Source organism: Balaenoptera ricei, chromosome 3 (genome assembly GCF_028023285.1).
Source record: "Balaenoptera ricei isolate mBalRic1 chromosome 3, mBalRic1.hap2, whole genome shotgun sequence".
NCBI lineage: Eukaryota > Metazoa > Chordata > Mammalia > Artiodactyla > Balaenopteridae > Balaenoptera > Balaenoptera ricei.
The window spans coordinates 178,111,782-178,137,601 of record NC_082641.1 but is presented as its reverse complement, the minus strand read 5'-3'; the positions used below and the strand labels follow the sequence as shown (position 1 = coordinate 178,137,601).

Sequence of the window (25,820 nt, the reverse complement as noted above, 5' to 3'; positions counted from 1 at the left end):
ACCACTGCACACGGCAGTGGGTCCAGGGGCCGGGCTGTGGCAGGCCTCGGAGGCAGGTCCGAGTTGCCCGCCTTGCTCAGGGCTGCCCTGCTCTCAATGCTGCAGGATAAAGGTTTCGGGGAAGAAGCGGGAGTGAGGCCGTCGCTCAGAGACCTCGGAGGCGAGCATGAGATTCCTAACAGAGCTCGAGGGCTGGCTTCGGTGGCTGATCACCCATCACCGCTGACACAGCCCCCGCGGTTCAGAACGTGACTCGCTAGGCCAGTGCCCAGGTCTTCCCAAGGACCCCTAAAAACCAAGCTCCTCTTCAGGCCCCGTGAGGGGGTCAGCTCAAAACAGTTTGCCTTTAGAGTCAAAATGAATTCAACTGTTTGAAACAGTGTCATCAAATCAACCCTCAAAGTTCTAACAACTTGCCTCTTCCCTCGACAGTGCCCTTGTGCCAGAGTATGACTGATCTCGCAGTGCTTTTGAAGTCGGCAATGAATTTATATAAGGCAGGTTGGGTTACAGAATTCAGATGGTTACACTCGCTCATTAAATCTTTTATGAGGAATTTCAGCCACATGGGAGAAACTTTCAGGAAATCTTGGAGTTGGTTCTCTGGTGAAAGACCAAAAAAGGAAAGCTCCACATTCTTCAGAAAGGATCAGGCTATTTTCCTTAAAGTTTTAAGGCTCTGATTAAATGTATTTATCTAAACATATCTAAGTAATGTTAATTCATGCGAGAATTTAATACACAGAGAAGGGGTCTGGAAAATTACATAAACTTCAGAGTGGTTACCATTGGGATGGCAGAGTGCGTGGGAAATGGAGAGGTGGATTCTTTTACTCTATGTATTTCTGAGTTTTTAATGATACAAATGTATTATTTGTGTAAACTTTTGAAAAATGAGTATACTTCATTACAGTTTTTTTGGTTTTTGCTTGTCTTTTTTTTTTTTTAAAAAAAAAGGACTTGAAACTCCTTGTAACCAGGCACTGCTTGTAGAAACAGAAATTAAGGGCTGATGAAGCCTGCCTCACACCAGATTCCAAATCTGTGCAGTGAAGAGTGGGGGAATATTTAAGAACTGAAAAAGAAGGCTGACTTCAAACCACCCATTCCCGTTTAAGACCTTGCTTTTCATCCCAGGAAACCCCCAGTGACCGGCCAAGAAAGGTAAAGGGACGCGAGGGCTCACCTGGTTCTGAGTCAGAATTGCCTGCAGATGGCTCGCAGAAGGTGGATGGCATAAAAACATTGTTTTTTGATACTGTCAACAAGGAGATGCAGGCAGGGGAGGGAACAAGAGGAAAAACAGCGTGAGTAGGCAGGGCAGACACGCACGGGATCACTTCTCCCACCTGAGGGGGTCGTCTCCAGGCCCCACCGTTGGGGAAGGGGGGTCAGCATTGTGAACCTGGCCTTTGGCAACTCCCAGTGAAAGTGAAACTCTGGGACTCTTTCTAAAGCAAAAGAAAGGTGGGTGTCCAGTGGAACAGCCTGAATCTGTTTGATATCTAGCAGTCGACTCTGGCCTGCTGTGGCCGCCTGCCTCGTCCTTGTGCCCCTGTGGGAGCAGCCAGGAGGGAAGCGGATGCACCAGATGTTCCGAGTCTCCCCTGGGGCCAAGCCTCAGGCCCTGCTCCTGGTCACCAGTCGGGGCTCGGCTGGCTGCAGACCCCCTCCCCTCACCTGTTTAGGATCTTACAAAATCAACTGCTTCCCGCGTTGTGGGCCAGGCAACAACGCAGTGGGGCTGAAGATCTAACTGTGCAGACAGAAGGCAGCTAGCTAAGTGGAAACGGAGTGCAGTGCAAAGGCCTCCAAACATGGACTACTCGTGGCTCCACTCCCCTGATGGCTGAGCGCTGAGCATCCCCTAGGTGGTGACGCACGAGAGGCGAGGGCTAATGCCTGCGGGTCCTCTACCCCTTTAGCCTACAGTCACAGCACAAACCACCTCCTCTCTTCTCCGCTGCACCTCCTCGATGCACAAAGTGCGGTTCAGCAGTGGACGGTGATACGATCAACGGCCAGGAGGTGGACGCTCCCTCCTCCTGTGGTAAGGCTCTCACGCGACAAGCGTGCAGAGATCCTTAGAAAAAGGATGTAACCGCAGCCTGCACTGTAGACCGCCCGGACGGCTAGCAAACGACAGTGCCTCTATTCAGGGGGGTCTCCCGCAGTTGTGAAAAAGGATGAGGCAATGTCCAAAACAAGTGTTCAGGAAACAGGCATGAAATCAAGCGTTACAGGGATGATCATAAGAGGACACTCACTTTCTACCCTGTACATTCCTGTGACGTTCACATTATTCTTGGAAGCAGAAACAAAGCTTCCAGGAGTGTCTTTTTTCCCTTAAAGTGATATCCTTAGGGCTCACACTTGTAAATGTTTTACATGAATTCCCAAGAATGAACTTCAAGCTGGGGAACTGGAGAGTGTCTGTAAGCCAGCACCGCAGACAGCACGGGGCGATGCCAGAGTGGACGGAGCCAGGACCGGGGGCGGGAGTGGGGAACCCTGCCGCAGCTTTTACCCTCCAAGGCGCAGGGGTGTCCCCAGGCTTGCAGAGCCCCCTGCTAAGTAGTCCCAGCACCTCCCTCTACCCCAGGAACCCGCCTCTTTCCTGCACCAGCCTGTGTCCACCAGCTGGTCTGCTGGCCTGTGTGTGTGTGTGCAGACCTGGCCCCAGGCTGGAGCTTCCAAGCCCTTGGGCCCAGCCACATCCACAGGGACAGGGTCCAGGCCTGGCCAACCCTTCCAGGCTCCCCCAAGCCCCCTCGTCGGGGAGCTCACGGTATTCCACCACCACAGTGCCTGCTGGGGCCACTGGACTCCCTCCTATGTACCGTCTGTGTGTGTGTCTGGGCTTCTCAACTGGCCCACTGGGCTCTAGGCACACGGCTGAAGGGCCAGGAAGACACCCCATTTCCCCCACCTTCAGTCAACACATAGCCAGCGGCCCTTGCAAGGTGGACGTGCGCTTAATGGTCAGAGCCCCGATCAGGGCCCTGACGGTCCCTTTCAGAGGGACGATTTCTTCGCAAGCCTTGCTTATTAATAGTCTACTAGGTCCCACCCCTCCAGACGGGGGCACCTGTGCTACCCTCGGGCACGCTTCAGCCTCGCTCCTGACGGAGACTGAGTTAATTCTAACGGGATGTGCACAGGGGACAGACAGGGGCGTGAGGCGCTGGAGGGGAACAGCGGGCCTGGAAACACAGGTGCTTTCACCGTCTAACAGAGGGCTGCAACTGTTACCTGACTGTGAAGGCGGGAATTGCGTTAAAGAGGATGTTCTTTCTCGCTTGACAGGAGGGCAGTAATTTCCATCTTCTCGGTCAGAATCTACAGAAAACGAGGAGGAGGAGAAAAATCAGGCTGCTTCCGCTTTTACAACCAAAGCTGGTGAAACATTTGAGAGACTTCCTCACCTTCTCCACCTTCGGGGCTGGAGCCTCCGGCTGACCTCTGAAACAAGAACACATGTAAGGGCGGTCAGAGAGGGCCGCGCGGCCCAGGGCCCGGCAGCTCCTGACTTCTGCCACAAACGGATCCCGAAATGTAGCGCTGAGGGCGCGTGGCCTGGGCTCAGTCACCCGGGTCACAGACAGGCTTTCAACCTAATGCTCAAAAATCCCCCATGAACCTTCACGCCTCTGCCTCACCAGGCCTCGTGCCAAGGAATCCTCTTAACGGCTGGGAACGCGTTCCCAGCACAGGATCAGTTTCTGTGTTTCTCCACCCGGTACAGCTAACTGGCGTTCCCCCACCCCAGCCCCTCAATTCAAACAGTGAAACTGGATCTGGCCAAGTTCACTTTGCCAAGAGCTGGAAAGCGACCCTCTCTCCACCCTGAAGGGCAGCAGGACCGCTGACACTGGCTGCGTGACACTGGGTCATGGTGGTTCCCATTCCTGGCCCTGGCACATCCCATGGTGTGGAACCCTGTTCCGAGGTGGGCTGTTATTTCCAGAGCAGCCGAGAGCTTTGAAGCCTTGGGCCAAAGTGTTCAGAACAGAATCCCCAGGTACAACAGCTCAGACCGCAGAACCCACCGAACAATCATTAGCTGAGAGAGAAAGGTGGCTGAAGAATCTCCTCCTTGACAACCTTTAATTTTAGAACGCGAACGAGCAAATAAGAAGTTTATAATGAGCCTCCGCCCCATGTGGGATAATACACAGTCCCTCCTGTACATCCCCTCTCAGGGACTTGAGATTCTTCAGAACTAAGCAGCCAAAAGCAAACTTTGAAGGGTGAACATCACCACCCCCGCCCCCGGGTCACCGGTTTAAGAGCAAGCAGGGGAGCCAATTTTCTTATTTTCAGAAAAGCCCCTCAGGAGTCAAGTTTAGCCAAAGGAGGACCACCTGCCTCGAGGAGCTGTTAGGGATTAAATGAGATGATGCATGGGAAAGTGCTTGGCAAGCTGCAAAGCCGCGTGTAAAAGCAGTAACTGCTGTAAATAAGAAAACTGCAGACGAGGAGCCGGGGGACCTCCTAGAGCCGGGGCGGCACTTTCCCTGTACAGGGCCAGAAAGTATTTTCAGCTTCACAGGCCCCATTCGAGCCACACGTTGTATATTCTTTATTTGGTTTTTACAGTCCTTTAAAACACCATCTTAGCTTGCAGGCTGGACAAAAACAGGCGGGGGGCAGAGTTTGCAGACACATCCTAAAGGACAGTGAGAGCCTGGACGGTAAGAAAAGGACCCCAACCTGGCCTCCCCCCTCGACCCCCCCCCCCCCCCCATCAGAGACCATCCACCATAATGCCTGGGAAACACAAAACCCTCCAACACAACAGGGGCTCAATACGTGAACACATCATGGGGCCCAAAATGAAATAAAATACCCAAGGGTCCAGCAGGCTGGCTCTACATGAGTGCAAAACAGTGGCCAGAGCTCGAGCTCAGAGCATGAAGGCACTAAATCCTGTTCTCGAAGGCTTGCCAAGCCTAGTCAGTTCTCCTAGCTCTGCCATGTCCTAAACCTGAAACGCGGGGCAAATTATTTCAGCAGCCCAAGCTTCCACTTCCTCGCTTGGAAAATGGCGGGGCCAGCGCTTCCTCCGTAGCGAGGGAGGTGCAGGGGGTCAGCGGGCTGAGCAGGCAGCGCCGCGTGGCTCACACCTGGACAGGCCACGCTCTCCCAGCCAGCTTACCCTCTCGGGATGTCATACTTCGGGGCAGTGCTGGGGGAGGTGGGGGAGCCAGGTGAGGGACCAGGGGACCCTTGGAGGGGTGGAGAAGAGGGTCTTAGCATGGGGGGCCCAGAGAGGCGCTCTTGCAGTGCTGCCATTCTACGGGGCCCAGGCTGGCATCTGACAGAACAGAGCCGTGTCACCAGAACATCGGGTGTTCCTCTCGGATCCTCCCCTGCTCTGGGTGACACCATGAAGGTGCAGGCTCCAGGCCCCTCCCTCCTACTCCTCCACAGCAGGCTTGCCCATCCCCAGCCCAGCCCTCGCCCTCAAGTCCCATCCTCGACTCCCCCCACCTTTTCACTCAACAAGCATCTCAACTCTCCCAAACCCGCCCATGGCAGCCTCTGGGGCCTGTGGGATCTGCTGCTTCCTGAATGACTTCTGGCACCTGGAAAATGGCCACCCCCCTGCCTCTGTAGACACTGCTCCCTCACCCACGGACACCCTCCCTTCCCTCGCCCCCCAGATGAAAACCCCTCAGGCCGTGGCCTCACCGCTCCCTGCACTTCTCCATGGCTCTCACTCCAATCGTGGGCCGGTGTCAGGGTCCCCCTCTAGCCTCTAAGTTCCAGGAGGGTATGGCCCCAGCACACAGCGGGGCTCGACTGGCCCGTGTTCAGCAGAAGCAGCCGGATTCCAGGCACTCCATGGGCCATGGAGAAGCCGCCAAGGCACGTGTCCCCCAGGTTACACACAGAGCAACGGACCCGAAAGCTGTGAGGCCAGAGTGTCCTCCTGTTTCTCAGCTGCTGGGGAGAACAGTTCTCTGTCACCTCAATTTCAAGAGGACCCCCGCCTTTCCTCTTGGCTAGCTAGGTTAATTTCCACGTGTGTGAATTTCCGAGCATTCCTTCTGCTATGGATTTCTAATTTTATTCCACTGTGGTGGGAGAAGACTCTGTGTGATTTCAATCCTTTTAAATCTACTGAGCCTTGTTCTGTGGCCTAGTGAGCGGTCCACCCTGCAGCTTCCTGCATGCCCCTGAGAGGACCGCGTGCCCTGCAGCTGCTGAAGTCCTCTCTGTCCTCGTCCTGCGTCTGTCTGGACATTCCAGCAACTGAACATGAATGTGGAGCACTGAGGTCTCCAACAATGTACTGGATTGTCTATTCTCCCTTCATTCTGTCAGTTTTTGCTTCGTGTATTTTGGGGCGCTTTTAACAACACTTAACTTCCTCGCCTCTGCCAGTGACACCCCAAACCTCTCAGGGATCTGGGTCTCCTTGAAAATTTGATGGGTGCTAAGAGCCTTTCCCGAGAAAAGTACCCAGACCTCAGGGGCTGCAGCCCCGCCTCTTGGGGCCCAGGACTGCTGAGGCCGGGTGGCCTCCTGCAGCACTGGGCCCCCTTCGTCCATCACACTCCAGCCTTGCTGTCTCCTTCCTGTCTCCTGAACTTGTCAACCCTGTTCCTGCCTCAGTGTTCCTTCTTCACGTGCTACTTGCACAGCCGTCCCTGACCACCTCCAGGGTGAAGCCCTGCTCACGGGCTACCCCATCACCCCGCAAGCTGAGGCAGCTCCTCTCCACCCCACCCTCCAGCCTCTCTTGGGCCTCTGCCCTGTTTTGTGCATCACAGTTGGATGTGCTCTAATGTGTCCATCTGCTGTTTGTCTCCTGCTACCGTGAGGCCCTACCCTGTCTGTTCTGCTCACAGCTCACACACCCCACGCCCAGGACACTGCACAAAAGACGCTCAGCAAGTATCTACTGCGCAAGGAGCCTGTCCTCCGCCACAGCCCCTTTGGTGACCTGGAGAAGAAAGGGCACCTGGCCAGACAAGATCAGATACCCCTAGACCCCTGACCCCAGGAGACCCTCAAATCCATGCTCCGAGTCTATTCTAAGACCCACCCCACAGGCATGTGGCAGGTCTCTTGGTCCTGGAAAAGCTGGGAGGCTAAGGCCTGCAAAGGACAACACAGGAAGATTCCCCAACTTGGAGGACCTTCCAGAAGCTGCTGGAACTTCCTGTGGGGTCTGAAACAGCCGACTCAGAAGCAGTGAGGAAAGTGACGCCAGCAACTCTCCTCAATAGGAACTAGGGCAAGGAAGCAGGAGGACAGACTGCAAAGCGAAGTCATTTCTGCTTGCCTCTGGAGCCTACTTGACAGCTAAAACCCCTCCACCACTGCCCATGTGAGAAGCAGCCCGCCCCCTGCTCCTGCCGGGAGGGCCTGCGCTTGCCGTCTGGCCTGGCTGCCTCGTGCTGTCCTCCCCCAAAGCAGGAAAAGGCCTGGTGTGCAGCGGCTCCCCTTCAACCCGCACAAGGCCAATGCCAGCTCCACAGACACTGTCCTCGGACACCGCAGCCTGGGGGGCAGGACCTCTTCCACGTCAACGTGGTCTGGGGGCCGCCCCTCGCCCCAACCAAGGGAACAGCTCTTCGGGGGTCAGTCTAGAACAGTGCCTGGGACGCACATGGAGTGAGGCCTTGCAATCCCAACTCCTCGGAGCCCAGAAGGCTGCAGCCAAAGCTCAGGAGCCACTGCTCCAGGGACTCCCGTGAGGAGGATGTTAAGAGCAGGCTTTGAGGACCTGCGCTTCCGGGGAGGAGCGACAGAGCAGGGTGTGGAAGCCCCATTTCCTCCTCTGCTTCTTCCCACAGCAGAAGCCGCCACTCGAGGACTGGGGCTTCGGGATGACACCCCGGGGACGCGGGGACCAGCACCCTTTAGGGACGCCACGACGAAAATATCCCCAACGAACACTTACATGAGGAGGCCCAAGAGAAAGAAGACCAAAGAGAACACTTCAACTTATTTTTCTGGCGCCGGGACAGCGTGAACGAATGACGTGGACGGCGGCCGGGCCGCGGCCTGGTGAGCAAGCCCGCCCTGACTGCGCGCTGCAAGGTGGCCTGAGTCCCGCCAGCGGGCGGGGCAGGCAGCGCAGTCCTCTCCCCTCAGAAGGCACTGGAACCTCAGGGGAGGCAGCTCACTCCGCGAGGTGCGCAAGTCCCTGTTGCCAAGTACAAAATAGGAGGGAACGCCTAACCCAGGATGGGACCACAGGTGTGAGAAGCTTCTGATCTTGGTGTAAAGGGTGAAACAATGAAAATTACGATCGTTAACTGAATCACTTTGCTGTACACCTGAAACCAACGCAACATTGTAAATCAACTATATTTCAATAAAAATTTTAAAAATCAATAAATACAATTATGACCGTAAAAAAAAAAAAAAATCACGATCGTTCACTTTGCTAAGGCTTGCACCCTCCCCCCCCCCCAAACATGGCTCTCATGAGGCTGCCCGGCATGGCCTCGAGAGGAGAGGGCTGCCAGGGCAGTCCAGGGGGAGGGGAGGGAGCCGAGACACAGACACAGACAAACGGGCAGTGAGCAGGAATGAACGGTGTTGCCTTCCTGACCTCCCGGAAAAGACCAGAAAGCAAGACCATGTCAGGGAAATTCCTTCCAGAAAATGCCAGACACCGTTTGGCCTGCCTGGGACGCAGTGATTCCCCATTTGGACGGCCCAGTTAGAAAGTCCGCTGCTGGACTTCCCTGGTAGCGCAGCGTTTAAGAATCTGCCTGCCAGTGCAGGGGACACGGGTTCGAGCTCTGGTCCAGGAAGATCCCACATACTGCGGAGCAACTAAGCCCGTGCGCCACAACTACTGAAGCCCGTGCGCCACAACTACTGAAGCCCACGCACCTAGAGCCCGTGCTCCTCAACAAGAGAAGCCACCGCAATGAGAAGGCTGCACACCACAACAAAGAGTAGTCCCCACTCGCCACAACTAGAGAAAACCCGCGCACAGCAACGAAGACCCAATGCAGCCGAAAATAACAAATATAAATAAATAAATAAATTTTAGAAAGCCCACTGCTGGGGCTGCAGGAAAATGGACGCCTGGGATTAAAAGTCACTTCAGGGGTGTCCTTGCCTTCATGTGGACCACAGGCAGATTCACTGCTGTTTACTCTGTAAGTGAGGGAACCAGCTCAGAGATTTTCACCAGAAAGGCAGACACCGAAAAAAGAAAAAGAGAGGTGGCCTCCCAAGATGTGACTGCTGGGCAGGGGCGGGGCGGAACGAGCGTCAAACCCCGTGCAGATGCCAGAGGATGAGGGGCTGGGTCCAGACTCTTTCTAAGCTTCCTGGTGGGTCTCATAAACATATTTCAGGCTCGGCAGTGCCTTGGTGCAGAGCTTCAGTCTGGTAGACTTCAGCCAGCCTCCAGGTGAGCATTGGGAACGCTCGCTCTCTCCGGATCAAACAGACAACTTAATCTGGAGGTGGTTTGGTCTCCTTCAAGCTGCCTTGTGAGAGCCAGGAAGTCTGATACATTGAGACTTTTTCCTGGTACTGAGTCTTCAATGGCCAGAGTTCTGATGAGACTGAAAGGCGATAAGGGCTCTTTATAGGCAACAATTCAGCGAGCCACTATTTATTATAAAGAACTCGCAGCTTTACACTCGCCCAAGGGATCGTGGAATAAAGAACAGACTAAACGTGAGGGATGAGACCTGTCGGGTAACATGTGGGCGTTTCCTGAACTCCAGTGTGGTACAGAGCAAGCTCCAAATCTGCTCTGATGCAAAAGCAACTAGTCCGAGTTTGCCAAAGAAACATCTCAGCCCGGGAAGAAGCTGGGCTCAGGTTCCATCTGCCTTGATCTATGCCCTAATTGACCTAAGAAACAAAGGTTACTTTGCCTTGATGCCTAATCAGCAGAGAAAGCCCTGGTTAGCTCAGAGCTGTCACAAACGATGTGATGGTTGCGCTGCTGGGACTTCTGACAGAACCGGGATCCCCCCAGTCACGCGAGTGTATGTCATGGGCACGGCCTTGGCTGCGACGCTGGGACATTCAGAAACTGCTTCCCCCAGCCCTGACTCTCTCCCACGTGACATAACAACCATCCCCAGGCTCCCTGCCATTGCGCTTGACCTTGCATTTGCCAGTCGGGGCACTGCTTGAATGTCTCGGAATTAGAGTCTCTGACCTACAGTCCAGAAGAATTGAGGAGCCGAGTTCCACCGGCCAGGCCTCAGAAATCACCGTCTGGACTGGCCACAGCCAGAAGGCGAGGGCCCCAGGGTACTTCCTGCACAGGCCCCGTCTCACCAAGTGGTCATTAGAAGTAAGGGGCCCGAAAGGGCCTCGCTTCTGGAAGAGCAGTTGCCGTGACACAGCCTCTACTGTTTGCCACCCTCCACTGAAAACTCTCAACCTCTCCAGCGGGAGATTCTCCGTAAACTGTGCTTTTCAACCCAGGCAGCAGCAGAAGGGCCCAGTCTCCTGGGCAGATCCACACAAAGATCACCTGTTCTCAGGGAACTGAAAACATGTACCTGCAAAGGCCGAAGGCATGAAACTCATAACGCCCACTTTGGGAGAAGGTTCCAGCAGCTGCTCTGCCTCCAACCCCAAAAGTTGAAAAGCCTCTGAATTCCTGCTGTCAGCCCTCGTGTGAGGACTGCTCTCCCAGAACTCTCTGGCGTAAGCACCTCGGGCCGGAACCTCTCGTGGGCTTCCTTACCCCAAGCCCACTTCTATGCCACGCAGGACTCCCCCGTGCCCCGCCCCACACAGGGAAAGCCTGTTTCTTCTTTTTCCACCACACCGATTCCTCCAGAATGTTAAAGTTTGGCTCCAACCTCATCTTGGCTGAGTATCACTTCTTCCTGCGTATCCCAGGGTTTGGTGGCTCTAACTGAATTTTAGCGGCTTCCTTAAGGATACAGGAGACTGGTGATGGGACACAGGGAACCGCTAAAGGTCTGGGGTAAGGCCTGGGATTGTGACCCCCTGCAAGGCTGCCCAGGGTTCAGTGTGGCAGAGCGGGATCCTCTGTTTTCTTGAGAGTCATTTTTCCCTGTCATGAGAACGGGGGGCTCTGTCACTTAGGGACCGAGAGGTCAAGGGTTTCGATCCTGAATGCAGGCTAATGTTTACCTTTCCCAATTTATCAAACTCCAAAAACTCAAGACATTTCTTGTTCTGGAGAGCTCACAATCTTCTCCACCTATAATCTTCAAAAGCCTTCTGAATAGAAAGATAAAGGGCTCAAGGGATTCCCTCCGGGTTCAAAGGAAGTGTCTCTTCTTCTTCCTGCTTTGATTGAAGACAAGCAGTTCACAGCCCAACCACAGTCCAAACACAACCGGTCTTGCAAAGCAATCTGCGGTAGATACCTTTTCCTATAGGTCAAGGAAACCGGAGCCTTTCGTGTTTCTAAGATACTGAACTTGAATGCCCAAATAGAGGGAGAGGAGAAGGAAAAATGGAAGGAGGGAGAAGGGGCCGAATTTGATGTGGAAGGTTCTACCCCACTACTCAATTCCTCTTTTGACCCCTCGCCTCTTTCAGGAACCAGGACTAGCTTCTGGCTATGGGTAAATGCTCCCCCAACTAGAAAAGTCTCAATGTAAAAGGGGACTTGCTCTTTCCTGACTTTCTGGCAGCACGAATTAAAGGGAGCTGAAGAGAGCCTTTGTCGTCTTTTCAGTTATCATCAGCTGCTGACAACCTGGGGTGTGGATCTGAGGGGCCCGGAGGGAAAGGGGCCGGTCTGGGTTGGGAGCCCCGGGCCGTGGGATGCTGGGTGGAGGTGGACTTACCCCTGCCAGTTCTCGTGGAAAAGGAAGAAGCTGGGCTTCAGGAGCGCTGGCTGAAGCGCTAGCGGGGGCAGGAAGCTCTAGGGCATGCTCACCAGCTGACTCGGGGTGACCCGTGCCATGGTGGGGGGCCTCAGCCTCCCCCCGAGGCTCCTCTCCCGAATCCGACAAGTCTTTTTGCTCTGCAGAGGACTGGGAGCAAAAAAGACAATTTTCCTTCAATGTAAATAAAGCCAGCAACACGGGGCAGGGGAGGGGGGCAGGGGAAGGTCTGGAGATGCTCGAGCTTCAGCAGCTCCTGCCCGGGAGCTCGGGCCAAGAGAGCCGGCACATGCTACCGCGTTCTGCTCCGCAGAGCCAGCCCTCCACACTGACGGAAGGGCAGTGAACGTGGACCTGCTGCTGTCGGACCTGGCAGGGAGCTCTGAGGTGTGCAAGAAGTTGGACCCTCCTTTTGAAAACTGCAAGGTGGCCCCTGTGGCACAGAGACCCTCTGCGGATGGCAGCGAGTGAGGAAACACACCCCCGTGACCGAGACGGGGGCGGTGCCTCTAGCAGAGGGGAACAGGGGCCATTGTGTCAAACTGTCCCCAGGGCTTAATAACCCATCCACTCAAACATACTCGTGAGGGGAGGTGGGCGCCAGCACCCTGTCTGGCCACTGGGAGAGCCAGGGCGGCGGGGTCAAGGCTTCTGCACTGGCTGCGGCCCCACCAGCACCTTCCCATCTCTGCCGCTTAAACCCGAGAGGAAGGGAACGCTTTCTTGCTCGGCGAGCGCAGGTGTGGGGCGACCCCGCGAGCTGGCAGACACACAGAGAGCCGGTTTTGTATCAGTGGACAGGTGGGTGGGGCTCCGGCTGAAGGAGGGAGCCCCTCGGCCTAGAATTCTCCCAGGCTCCCCCGGAACATCCCGGGCCTGGGCTTATCTAGAAAACAGCCAGGGTAAGGGGAAGCCGGTCCCCAAAGTCTTCATCCTCAAAAGCACAGATCCCACCCCCCCCACCCCCGGCATCCTTTGAGGTGGTTCTTGGGATTCTGAAGGGGCTTCCATGGGCCGAGGGCTCTGTGGCCAAGACTCTTCTTGAGAGGTGCGTTACAAAGCTGGTGTCCTGGAATAAATACACGGGCTCCGGTCCCCAAGCCTCCCGCCTGCCACCGTCCACCACACGTTCCTCTCGCTTTGTGAACTAAATGACCACGGGGCCACCCTGTCTCCGTGCAGACACGGCTGTGTTCTTCCTGACTGTGAAGTGACTGAAACCTCTTTAGACAGGACTTGGGACTATTTTTAAATGTGTGAGCCTGCTAGATGAAAGGAACTACGTAGAGGATTTTAAGAGAAATTTCAAACTTTCTTAGGGAAAAGCAAAAGCAACACAACTCATCCATACATCTAAAAAAGCCACCCAAATCGACTCTTCCTATGCAAGGAAGAGCCACAGACATAAAGGCCCTCCTTCCCAGGCCGTTCCTCAAACCTGTCCAAGGCACCGAGGTTGGTCCCACGCACCAGTCTGCTGCTACTTTATGCCTAGAGATTTAACACCACTTAAGAGAGAAAATGAAACTCAGAGCTCTATGGGAAATTGCCTATCTCTGTTCAAAACCACTTGGATTTTTTTTAAAATCCCTGCTTTTCGAATATAAATGTTGAAATGCCCTCGTGGCATGGTAGACTAGAGATGAAGCCTACGTCGGAGGACCAAAAAGAAATACAAATGCCATTCCAGCATTTTCTCCTTGGGTCTGAGTAAGCTCTAAGGCACCAAGATAGAGCCTGTAGTTTTTCAACATGTTTGTTAAAATCGGACATCGAGATTTTGGCAGGCTTTGACATCATCCTAAAATATACGTGGCTGACAAAAAACCACGCATACAGGGTACGCTTGTTACACACACAGTAAGCTTCCAGTGTTGTCGGTGACACCCTGCTTTCTGCTTTGTTGCTGAATGGACATTATCCTGCCAGTGCAACCCCAAAATCTTCTGCCTTCAGATTAGCAAATATTTGGAAAATAAAGTAAATGAAAGAAACGTTCAGTCGTCACAAACAGTGAAACAAACTACGGAAGGAGATTCAAATTCTCTTCACGTTAAAGAGAAAAAAACTGTCTGTCTCCATTCAAGGCAGTTAAGAAAAGGTTTCATTTTTGCCCCTAAAACACAAATGCATGGAAACGCAAGCATTTTGTGAAGAGCGCCATCGTGAGGAAGCTCAAGAACAGGAAAGCAGTAGAGACAGTTCCTGTGCTGTCAGTCTGGCTCCAGGTTTGCGTTTCAGGCGTCAGGACTGGAGTTCCGCTGCTGCCCGATGCCCTAACACGGAACAGTGGGAGGATCTGACGACTTGTCCTGAGACCAAGGGACGCCACCGGCACCGGCAGGCCACCACCAATCTGTGGTTTGCTGCAAACGCAACTCCAACTGTCTATGGGCCTGACGGAAAATCCTGTGTGTCTTTGTCACCAAACCAACACCAAAACGCCTGGGCTGGCAGCCTAATTTTTTTCTTTTTGATTTCAAATCTTTCATCTCGATCGTGATTCAGTAATAACAGCTGGGCCTTTGAAGGGGGCCGTGGGCTCTTGGAGTGCATCCCACTGGGGCACTGGTGGTTTAGAGATCATTCACTGAAAGAAGGTAATGCTCCCACAGTCGACAATGGGACTTCTTGATCTTTGTGGATCAAAAAGTGGCTCAAAAAATAGCTGTATGGGAGACCTAGGTGACAATTAGGACAATTTCAACGTGGACTATATATTAGAGGGTATTTCTGAATTAATGATCATTTTCTCAGGCGTGCCCATGGCACTAGGGCCATGGAGAAGAATTCCTAGGAGACGCCCGCTGAAGTATTTAGGGGAAAACCGTCAGGTGGGTGCAACTTATAGTCGAGCTTTCTGGCATTTATGATAAAAATGTTAACGGTGAAGCCAGGTGAAGGATACCCAAGGGTCCACAGTACCATTCTTTTAACTTTTCTGAGGATTTGAAAAATTTTTCAAAAACAGAAAGTTGAAAAAGGGAAAATAAAAGCTCCCTCAGAAAAAAACAACAGCAACCTGAACAGATCTTCCCAACTCTCGCTACTGTGGCGTGAGAAGGGAGGGCTGAAATCGCGGCAAGAGGGGGAAGCTGGGAGGGTCTCAAGGTGTCATTTTGTGAGAAGTGTCGTGGCCACTCCTTGCAGACCTACCTTCCCGTCGCTTCCCCTGGGCCGGGGAGCCACGCGGCCATGGAGCCGGCTGTCCAAGCCTCTCCGCTTCCTTCCCGCCCGACGCCCGAGCTGTCATAGCAGCAGAGAAAGGAGGAGGGCTCTGTGTCCACTGGGCAGCTGCCCACCCGGCAGCTCAGAGGGCGGCCCCGACGGACATGCAGGCTCCTCCGGCCTCTGCCGTTAGACGCAGAGGTTTTCCATGCCCTTCCGATGATCTTGTCACACAAGTGTGACAGCAGGAGAACTCTGAAGAGCTGGAGGTCAGTTATTTCTAGAAGCCCATTTAGAGCTGGCACTGAGTCAATATTTTGATGCGCACGTTGGTGGTGAGCACCTCCCTGGAGACTCTTCGGGTTCAACCTCACCCCGTTTACGTAATTGGCATCAACCTTCTGAAGGTGACACGTGTTAAGTCAGCCTTTGAATTACGAAGCAACAGAACCACCTCAACCGTGAAAACAGTACTGAAATAAGAGTTAGTCATTTTAAAAGCATTTTAAATTCAGTCAAATAAACATTACGTTTTAGCGTTTCACCCTGCTGGCTGTCAGAAAGTCTTCAGGTTTTAAGAGTTATTCATTCCAATTACTTGTTTCAAATCTGGGTCGGCAAACTTTTTCTGTAAAGGGCCAGATACTAAATATGTTCGACTTTGCAGGCTACCTGGTCTCAGTCCAAACCCCTTCACTCTGCTGTGCACTGCACGGGCCAGGCGGGGCCGAGCGCCAATAAAGCTTTACTGACAAAAACAGCAGTGGTGGCAGCCCTTAGTTGGCTGACCCCTGTTTCAAACTAAAAGTGGTTCAAAAGAAAATCATAATAAAACTCAAAATTCTAGAAAATCCCAATTTTACGGAAAACCTAACAGAAGTGACTTTTACATCTGAAGCAGAAACCAAACACGTCCACCTCTAAAAGCCAGAAGCACATCAGCCCCTTCACGGTGACTGAACTTCCAAAGGACAAATGATAAAAACACATGTATGCACTGGTCAGGGCCCAAGGGAGAGGGGACGGCAGAGGTCGATGTATCTTGAAAATACCACTCGGAAAACTGAAACCAAAAGGGAAGAACATTTCCTTGTTCTGTGATTCTTCGGCGTAAGAATTAACAACAGGAAAGATTAATTTGAGAACAAGCCTAGCAGATGAGCCCCGGCTGACACAGAAGACAGACACCCTGCGCAGGGGTGCGGGTAGGGGTCTCAGGGCAGCCGCTTCTCCTTCCCGCCCCCTCCACGCACTCGCGCCCTCCCCGGCACAGCCCTTGAACGCCGGGGCTGCTCTCTTCTCAGGCCAAGGGGCAGGGTTCGCAAGCAGCAGCCGGGCTGCCAGGAGTCCCAAATCGCCAGGCCAGCAGCCCCCAAACTCAAAGCCGACCACCCTGGGGGGGGACCGGACATCCACCCGAGCACCTGGTCTGTAGGTCACGAGCCCTGAGCCGAGAAGCCCCTCAAATGCTGTCCTCATCAACAAGACGCACACGGGTTTCAGAACACCTGCATCAACGCAGCGCATTGGTCACCCTGAAATCTTGCCATGGTTATGACATCACACCTGCTGTCCCCGGGCATGAGGGCAGGGACCGTCCATTTTTTGGACAAATGGGGGAGTCCTCATACAAACTTGGGAGGCATCACCACAGAACATCAACTATCTCTGGACACAGCCCGGACCTTCCAGGCTGATCCGTTCAGGGAGGGAGACAACCCCAATGACTTCAAGATAAGCAACCACACGCAACTTTGTGGGAAGGCACCGGGCTGCTAGCTCATCACAATGAATTAGGCGAGGTACTTCCAACATCAGGGAAAACAAGACATTTAAAGCCCAAGAAGGGGGAAGCAACCTAACAAAGATGGGTGGTGAATATATAATGCAAGCTGACTACTAACTGTTCGAAATGCATTTATGCCAAGTTGGTTGGAGCCAAAAAAAATCTCGCTAAAATCTTTAAAGGTCCTATTTTCCCCTTAACCAGCACTGCTCCCTCCCCTCTCCTCCCTACCCCCGTCCCCAGCCCCCTTTCTCTCCCTCCTACCAGATTCCCTAATGCACAGCAGTACTTCTAAAGCAAATCGTTAGGAATTAGAAGGAAGCTTTCTTCCACTGTGTTTTTAAAGCAGGGCCTCTGAGCCCTGTCCATACACACCCCATCTTAACCTCGTGCCATGGTAACCTAAAGCCACCGGGCCTTTTCTCCGTGGCAGAAGGATCCTGGGCCATGTGACCTGGGGAGAGAGAGCTTGGGGAGAAAACAAGGCAGAGTAACCATGTGAAGGGAGAACATACCGGCCCCTTACCTTTTGTCCTTTATCCTTCTGAAACACAAAGACGGGCGGAGCAATGGCAGGTTTCTCTGCAAAAAGAAAAATTGGTGTTTTTCCCCCCAACACTACATTCATACAGTAAACAAAGTTACATTCGTTTGTAATAAGTTAAAAACAAAAAACAAACCTGATATAAAACTAGTAACTCGAAAGATCATCAAATAGCTTAGAAAACGGTTTCTTCACATGGATGCGGGGAAGTGTTGGGTGTGTAAAAACTCGACACAGTGGTAGGATACGTGCACTTTTCTGTGTGCACGTGCACACCAATAAAAAGGTTTCAAGACTCACTCAGAACAGGCCATGTCACTGATGGAGGGAGCGCGGTGCGGAGGGTGGCAGGCTGCAGCGTGCCCGGTGGCTGCTACTCAGCGCCACCAACCGTGGTGCTGCAGGAACGAGGCGCAGAGACGGCAGGTCCCCAATTTCAAAGGCTGGAGACTAGTTTAGTTTTTTAACTTTTTTTTTTTTTTTTGGTCGCGCCATGTGGCTTGCAGGATCTTAGTTCCCTGACTAGGGATTGAACCCGGGCCCCGGCAATGAAATTGCCGATTTCTGACCACTGGCCCACCAGGGATGACCCATTTGCAACCTCTGCCCACGGGACGCATGCTCTTTGGAGAGCTTACTCCGCTCAAGTCAGCCCTGCATTCCACCTGGGTCTCTAAGTGAGCGCCCGTTAAAAAAAAAAAGTGTGGAGTTGTGAGAAGTCTGAAAGGCCATCTTGCACAGCTGCTGTTGAAGGAAGAAACCCTTTGGGATGTTGTCACTGGACCAGGGAGATGCCGCCGGTCGTTCTCAGGCAGCTGAGTCCATGGCTCTCGGCCACTTGCCCCGGAGCGGGTGGCCGCTCAGGAAGGCCCTATCGCTGGCCAGCGGGTTCTGGACGAGGGCTGCCTTAACCCTTGGGGGGGCCCGGAGGCGCCTGCCTCACTGCCTGGGGCCGGGGCGCGTGGCTCTGGGCGCACTCATGAGCCCTGCGGGCGTGCCCAGGGCCTCCCTCAGCATTTGAGGACTGGAGAGCGGCGCGGATGGGAAGCCGGGGGTCATGAGTTTGGGGAACACTCGCACAACCCTTCCCCTTCCCCCAGTTGTGCGGAGCCGAGGTGAACCAGGAACCCGCACTCACACGGCTCTAACCCGGCAGGACCACTACGCGGGAGGGGACACAGCTTGCGGGCCATGAGAGCGCTTGTGTGGGACGTGGTCGGAGGGTCTGGTCTGGAGCACCAGGGAAACGCTCCCGAGAAGAGGCAGCTGTGCTGAAGCCCCAAGGAGAAGAGTGAAGGGAGAGGGGCAGGTGTGACGGTGACAGGGAGCCCGAGGGGCGGATGGTGGCGACGCTAAGGATCTGGGACGGCTGTAAAAGGAGTGGAGGAAGCACAGAGAGAACAGAGTTTGGGGAAGGGGGCGAAGGCGATCACCCACAGTAAAGAAGATGGGGGGCGGGGGGGCACGGTATGGGGAGCAAAAGGACAAGACCGAGATGGGCAAATGGACACTGTCCCACTCCCCATCCCCACAGAAGAGCAGGACAGACGCCAATCTTCACTTTGGGGCCACAGCCCACCGACGGTGACCATTCCCTCTGCTGTGCTCACTGAAGCCTTGTGGAACTTGGGTCCGATTCACCACGACAGTCCTCCCCAGGCACAGCCCACGCAATCACTGGGGTGAATGACATCTAGGAGACCACACTGCCACAAGGGAGGAGGGTGGAGGCAAGGAAGGGCCTTGCACGCTTCCCACGACAGCCGTCTCCCCAGCACAGCCCACGCGATCACTGGGGTGAATGACATCTAGGAGGCCACATTGCCACAAGGGAGGAGGGTGGCGGCGTGGAAGGGCCTTGCACGCTTCCCAGGACAGCCGTCTCCCCAGCACAGATGCGCAGCTACTGCTCCGCAAACCCGGGGGGTCGAACGAACGCATGCACGTGCTTACTGCCGGGCAGTAAACGACAGCAAAGGAAAGCTGGAGGGACTCCGGGGACAGCAGCAGCTTCTCCACACCATGTCTACCACAGGCAAGCCCAGACACCTTCTGGCGCTGCCCTTTACCCCATAAGCCTAGCACCCGGGGCTGTGGGTCCAGATCCCGGCCTCACTTCTGCCTCCGACCCTCCGACTGCCGGCCAGCCGCAAGGCTCGGGGGTGTGCAGGAAGGATCTGTGATTTTGGTCAGCCTAGGCCCACCCCTGCTTCCTCACCGTGGTTTAGATGGAGCCCAACCTGGCTCCGGGCCGAGGAGGAGAATACTGCATGCCCTGGCCCCAGGGGACACGGCGGCACATGAATAAGGCCAGGCCGCTGCCAATGAATGAGACTCGGGTCCAGGACTTCCACTGGAGCTACTGGGGAAGGGGCGCTCTTTCTCTGCTGGGGCTGCCAGCAGCCGGGTGTCACCACAAGGGGCCCTGGAGCAGAGCCAATCCAGCAGGAAGCAGAGCTGGGGATGGAGGAGGAAACTGAACCCTGGAGACACGGCTGGAGGCCCTGGGTCAGCAGGCCCGAAGCTAACCCCACCCCCACCCTGACTCTTCAGTGAGGCCAGCAAATGCTGATTTTTTGCTTAAGCTGGCCTGAGCTTGACTTCTCTCTGTCCCTTGTCTCTAAGAGCCTCCGGCCTCTCTGGGAGAAGAGGCCTAGCCGCTGTAGACTTAATTAAACACACACCATACCCTGTCGAAGAAACCTGGGACTGGCCTCACAGTGAAGCCAAGATGCTCTCTTTCTCTTCCAAGCAGGCATCACCACCTGATGTACCATGTGTGTGGGTTTATTATGGTCTGTCTCCCCTAGTAAGGGATCAACTCCATGAGATCGGAGCCTCTGCCTCGTTACCCTTGTGTCCGACGGTCTGAGAACAGTAATCGGCACCCTGCAGGGGTTCAACAAATATTTGATGGAGGGATGAGTAAGGAAGGCAAGGGGGGCACTGAGAAAATGACTGCCAGGCTGTAAGGAAGGACTGGAACGGAGAGGAGGCATCTGAATGGTAGAGGAAGAGCTTCCTGGTGCTGGAACTGTGACGGCTGATGTGCAGGCACACAGGAGGGGCTGCCTGTGGGTCCCCGGGGCAGGACGGGAACAGAATTAGTTTCAGCAGGAGGCTGCCTGTGGTGCGAAGGTCCTGCCCAGCGCCTCCTGGACCACACGGCAGGGTCCGGGCGCAAGCTGGGAGAGATCCCATCTGCTGGAGGAACCCTCCTGCACGGCAACAGGGCATGTCGCACGGCTGCGGGCAGAGGCCAGCGAGAGGGGGGCACGGGGCTCTGAGCTTGGAAAGCAGACCCACCCTCATCACCTCCACTGCTGTAGTTCAGACCTCCCTTCCTTCTCCGCCTCTACCCTCACCCCCTGAAGTGCGGCCTCCACAGAGCAGCCAGAACCACTGGTGTGAAACTCACACTTTCAACTTGGCAACGTCCTCCCAGACTAGGGCCGAAGGCCGTTCAAAAAGGCCACCCCGCACCGACCATGACTGTGGCATTGAAGAGCCCCCAGCACGTCCCACGCTTCTGTCGCTTCTGGACTTCTGCCTGGTTTAGTCCCTCTGCCTTGAAGACATTCTCACCTTCTCTTCCGTGGCCGACACACATTCAGGTAGAGACACCACCTCCTCCAGGATGCTCCCAGTTTGAACTGGGCTCCTGAAGCCTGCTCTGGCTTACATCCTGCATGGGTTACACCAAGGCTACCTGTCAGGGAGGCTGAGAGATCACAGACACAGCATCTGAAACAGCTCTGCACGCAGCCTGTCACCTGGTGTGTGCAGTGTAAGAACCATCCAGTAAATGTTTGAACTAAACCCCTTCTGTACTTCTTCACATGGGTAGCACCAGCTGCTATGTGATCACATAAATATTTATGAAGCCCTTGTTCTGTGCAAGGCATCACGGGAAAAATGCGGAAAATGCGGAACGGGAAGCCGGGGGCAGAAAACTTCAGGGTAAAGCGTCTGATGAAAAGGGAGGGGGTGTGTCTGTTTACTTGGCCGGGTGCGTGTGTGTGCGCACGCGTGCTATTTGCTTATTTGCTCCCCTGGCAGTATCCTCTCCTGGACCTTAAGCTCCGTAATAGTGGGGCCTCTGTTGTGTTCGCCTCTGTATCTTCAGAGCCAAACGCAGTCTCACACATAACACGTGCTCAACAAGCAGTTAGAGAGCAAGCGGAAAGCCGTGGGCCACACGGGCTGGGGCCAGGGAGGCCTGGGCCCTGGCAGCCCACCTCGCGGGCCACAGGGACCCCTGCGGAGGGCAGGTTTGCGGGACAGAACTTCGGTCAGTTCTCTACCAAAGACACAAAGCATCAGAGCCACGCGTGCTTCATTTCTGCTCATCCGCTTTAGGGCCCAGAGTCCGGAAACTGCAAGCTAGTCCCGACTTCACGGCAGCAACACACGCGTGCCCCCCTCCAGGCAGACTGCCTTTAACTGTCCCACATCACCCCTGCTTCTGGTTGTCACCGAAAAAGCAGCGTCATCCAGCCGACTGAAACCCAAGTTTGGGGAACGAACAGGGGGCAGAAGCAATGAGGCTCCTTGGACCTGCCTGAAGCCCCAGTCCAGCTTTCCTTTCACAAGCGAAGGGAAAACCACCACCAGAGATTTGTAGAGACCTAGGCCACCGCAAAGACCTAAAATATTAAAACGTTAACCAAATACACATTATTTGATCCAGATTCTGTCCGCCAGGTGTTTTTTTCTTTGTTTTTTGGTTCTGTGAAGTGCTCCCTGGGACTTCCCTGGTGGTCCAGTGGTTAAGAATCTGCCTTCCAATGCAGGGGACGCGGGTTCAATCCCTGGTCGGGGAGCTAAGATCCCACAAGCCGTGGAGCAACTAAGCCCGCGCATCAAGTAGGGAGAAGCCCGTGCACCGCAGCAAACAGTCCGCATGCCACAACTAAGACCCGACGCAGCCAAATAAATAAATACTCCTTGATCAAATTAGTCTGTAAAAAAACAGCCCACCTGGAGCATTGAATAGACTCATCAACATAAGAAGGGTTAAGAAAACCAACAGTAAAGAAACCCGTTTCACCAAATGTTCCCCAAAGTTATCTGACTAGGCAACCCCTTTCCAGGAACACCTGTGACGAGGCCTGAGAACTGTGGGTGACTGCGGCCAACACTGCTGTGTGAAGTGGGGTGGGATTCGGAGCCCTCAAGTCACCTCAAAGAACAGCCCTGCTCTGGGTGGCGCAGGCACTACCGTCTGGGACACGCTGGGTGAGTCGGCCTCACCTCAGCTTCCCAAGGTGCCGATGCCAAGTCCACGGTGGCTGCTCTTGGTCTGAACCCCTCCCCCATTCTCCTCCACACGCCCCTCCTCAGCTCCTGTGCCCCAGATGGCTCCCTGCCTGAGCCCAACCGTGATCCCAGCTCCCAGCAAGGGAAAGCCCCTGCTTCCCCGATCCCCCAGGGGGCGGTGGGTGGTGGCGGGGAGGCCGGGGACGGACCTGGACAGGCTGAAAGGAGTAGCCCCTGGTGACACCCCCCCGGTGACATCCCAGCCCACAGCTCGGGCTCTCCCTCCTGTCCCTTGCCACCCTCCACCCAACTGGCTGCTTTGGATGTAAACCTTGGGGCAGCTCAGCTGTGATCCCCAAGGACCAGGACTGGGTCCCGGACCTGGTCTTTGCAGTCCTGGTGGTAAGCACAAGACAGGTAGGCCCAGGTGTGGAAAGTCGCAGATCTCTGCTCCTGTGCCATCCCTCTGCAAGATTTCTGGGACCCCTCCGCCAGATGTCTGGGACCCCTCCCTGCTCCCAGAGGCACTGCTGACATGGCTGTGACTGTCAGGCTGCTCTGCCCACCCAACTGAGCCGGGAACCACTCCTCCAGCTGCACCTCTCGCTACGTTCATAGCGTCAATCACGACAGTCACTTGGCAACTACAACTTCCAGCGATTCCACACATCTGAGTGCCCACTGTGCAGCAGGCACCATGCTGGCTTCTAGGGTGTGGTGGCCACATGGAGAGACATGTCCCCTGCCTGCCAGGAGCTGACATCAGATTAGTTGAACGTTACGACACAGGGGAAGCACAGAAGGCACTCGGAGCGCGGAGCTGGGGCACCCAACCCGGTGAGGCTGCAGAGAAGGGGCAGGTCAGGGAGGGCTTCTTGAAGGAAATGCCGCTTAAGCAGAAGGAGCAGCATTCAGCCAGGTGACCAGGAGCGGGGAGGAATGAGGCAGCACTGGAGGAACTGGAGGAAGGTCAGGGTGGCACCACTGGACTCCCTTAAAGACAGACGGGAAACACCCCAGCCCAGGGCGAGAGCAGCGGAGTGCAATCCCTCACACCTGCATGGCCCAGCGTAGGAGCTCCTGGCAGGTCAGCACCAATCACGCTCAGGCAGTTCCTATCTTGAGCAAAGGAACCAAAGATGGCTCCAAAGAAGTCGGGGGTCCCTAAGGTGCAGGCTGCCTCCTGACCCAAAGGGCCAGAGACCATTCTCCCTGCAGGGACTGGAGGTCTCTGGGTAACAAAGGGGTCGCCAAGGAGGCAGGCCCTTCTACTAAAGCAGAAACGACTGACCAGGGGCCCTGGGACAAGGGAAAGTCCTCGGATGGCTTGGGTGCGTGCGTGGGAAGTTCTAAAAGCCCCACCCTGAAGGCATCGCTGTAATCTGTGTACAATGTCTTTGTCAGGGAGAGGGCCTGTAAACTGCCTCCTCAAATAGTGGGTAAGGAGGGTCCAAAGGAGGAGGAGAGTTTTAAGAAGTCCCACACCTGTCGGAATTAAAACAGTGGGCTTCCTGATACCACCACTACAAGCAGGCCAGGGTACAGCGCTCAGGGTTTCATCTGTGTCTTTTCTGCCCAGAGACTGACTGGTGGCAAAACCATTAAAACAAAATGCCTCCTGTGTCTATTTCAGACCAGCAAGGAAGGGGACGGAGGGGGTACTGCCCTGTAGCCGGTCTAAGGAGGAGGAACTCCTAGGGACAGGGTAGGTGATGGCAGCTGCCCGGATGTGAGGAAAGGAGGCCAAGTCCCTACTGCAAGCAAGGGAAGGGGAGAGAGGAGCTGGCCGGGACCCCAGAGGTGGCCCCGGGGTAGAAGGGTGTGTGTCCCCACCCTCCAGGGTGACAGAGGTCTTGGGATCCCATCTTTAGACTTCTCCAGCCTCCACCACGTCGTCACAGTGAGGACACTCCCAGATGGGGTTTCCCAGAACCCTGGGATGGTCTCTCACACAGGCCAGCAGTCACTGATCGGAAAGTACTTACGGGCCAGGCACCTAGGTGCTCGGCGCTTTATCCGCACCACTGTCCTGAAACTTCACAACCACCTTAAGAGGTAGGTCCTTAGTTTACAGAACAGGAACGGAGACTCAGAGAGGGCGAGCGACTTGTCCAAGGTGGGACTGGGTCTCCAACCCAGGCGGGCCTGACTCTGGTCCCTGACCCCCGCGCTACTACCCACGCACCGCAAGGGCAAAAGGGAGAAGTCACCGCCCCATTTTGCTTCCTCCCAACTTTCCCGCTCAGGTGGGCCTCGAAGCTAAGAAACTGAGACTCTTCTTTTGAGAAGTGACATCAGGAATAAAGCAGCTGTCAGTGAACATTCTAGACAAACATCTCTGGAAGAGTACAAATGAAACTAGAGGGTGAGCGATGGACTGTGGGGTGGGCCCGAGGCTTCCAGCAAGTCTTGCGACCATCTGCTTCAGATGAGCGTGCAGTTACACCAAGGGCAGACCCTCAGGCTCCTCGAGGAGAGAATGGAGACCCACGCTCAACGGTGAGGCCCGCTATGCCTCTGCAGCTGTCAAACGTGTAACCGTGGGAGGCTTTACGTAACACATTCACAACTGAAGCTGAAAACACACACATTCTCTGTGTTTTCAGCCCTGCATGCAGGCTTTCCTTCTTCACACTGTGCAGGGAGGCAAGTACACAGAAGCCACGGGCAGGCCTGCCCCTCGACAAGCTCTGGCACGCCCCCGTGGCTGCCTCCAGCCTCTGTCTCTGAGGATGTCTGCTAAACTAAACAGAAGAAAATATGTAGACCCAGGAAAACACACAGAGAAGGGAATCTGGAATATCTTGGCCTGTTCTGTTTATTCCCCTCCTAAATGATGGATCAAACACCTGCCAGGAAATAACCCCCATCTGGAAAGCCACTTAGAATTCTTGTCCAAAATGTCAGCAAGGTAGTTGTGCAAAATGAGCTTTAATCCTGCGCTGATGTGTCTTAATCTTATCTGTGCAAAAAATATGGAAAGCATCTTGCCAACAAAAACAACCGTCTGTTAATACGTGGCAACTGCTTTAATCCTGCGACACTTACTATCTCAACCCTTCGAGTCATTTCTTTTCTCAGGAATTATTATAAACAGTCCTGTGCAGCAACATAAAGGTGAATTTGTCACCGATGCGTCAACTCTGTTCGCCAACTAATTCTTTGGTGGAGAGTAGAACTGATCTCAATCATGCTGTTGCTAGGCAATACCTCTCTGATCTCAGTGTACCGCAGGCTCAGCTAGTGGGCAGTG

The 25,820-nt window shown here is 54.5% G+C and overlaps 1 protein-coding gene across 8 annotated transcripts in view; it reads right to left on the bottom strand.

Annotated features, from left to right (window-relative positions):
* Window positions 1-25,820, bottom strand: part of RANBP3 (RAN binding protein 3) — a 54,577-nt gene that overhangs the window by 18,477 nt on the left and 10,280 nt on the right. For 2 of the 8 annotated variants that reach the window (XM_059918649.1, XM_059918650.1), the window contains exons 2-6: window positions 17,291-17,346; window positions 11,772-11,960; window positions 3,426-3,462; window positions 3,253-3,339; window positions 1,187-1,258 (exon numbers count right to left, since the gene is read on the bottom strand). In XM_059918649.1, coding sequence (XP_059774632.1) covers window positions 1,187-1,258; window positions 3,253-3,339; window positions 3,426-3,462; window positions 11,772-11,960; window positions 17,291-17,346 — 441 coding nt within the window. Of the gene's footprint in view, window positions 1-1,186; window positions 1,259-3,252; window positions 3,340-3,425; window positions 3,463-11,106; window positions 11,247-11,771; window positions 11,961-17,290; window positions 17,347-25,820 lie in introns of those variants that run through there. The other 6 variants (XM_059918651.1, XM_059918652.1, XM_059918654.1 and 3 more) reach the window with 4 other exon arrangements.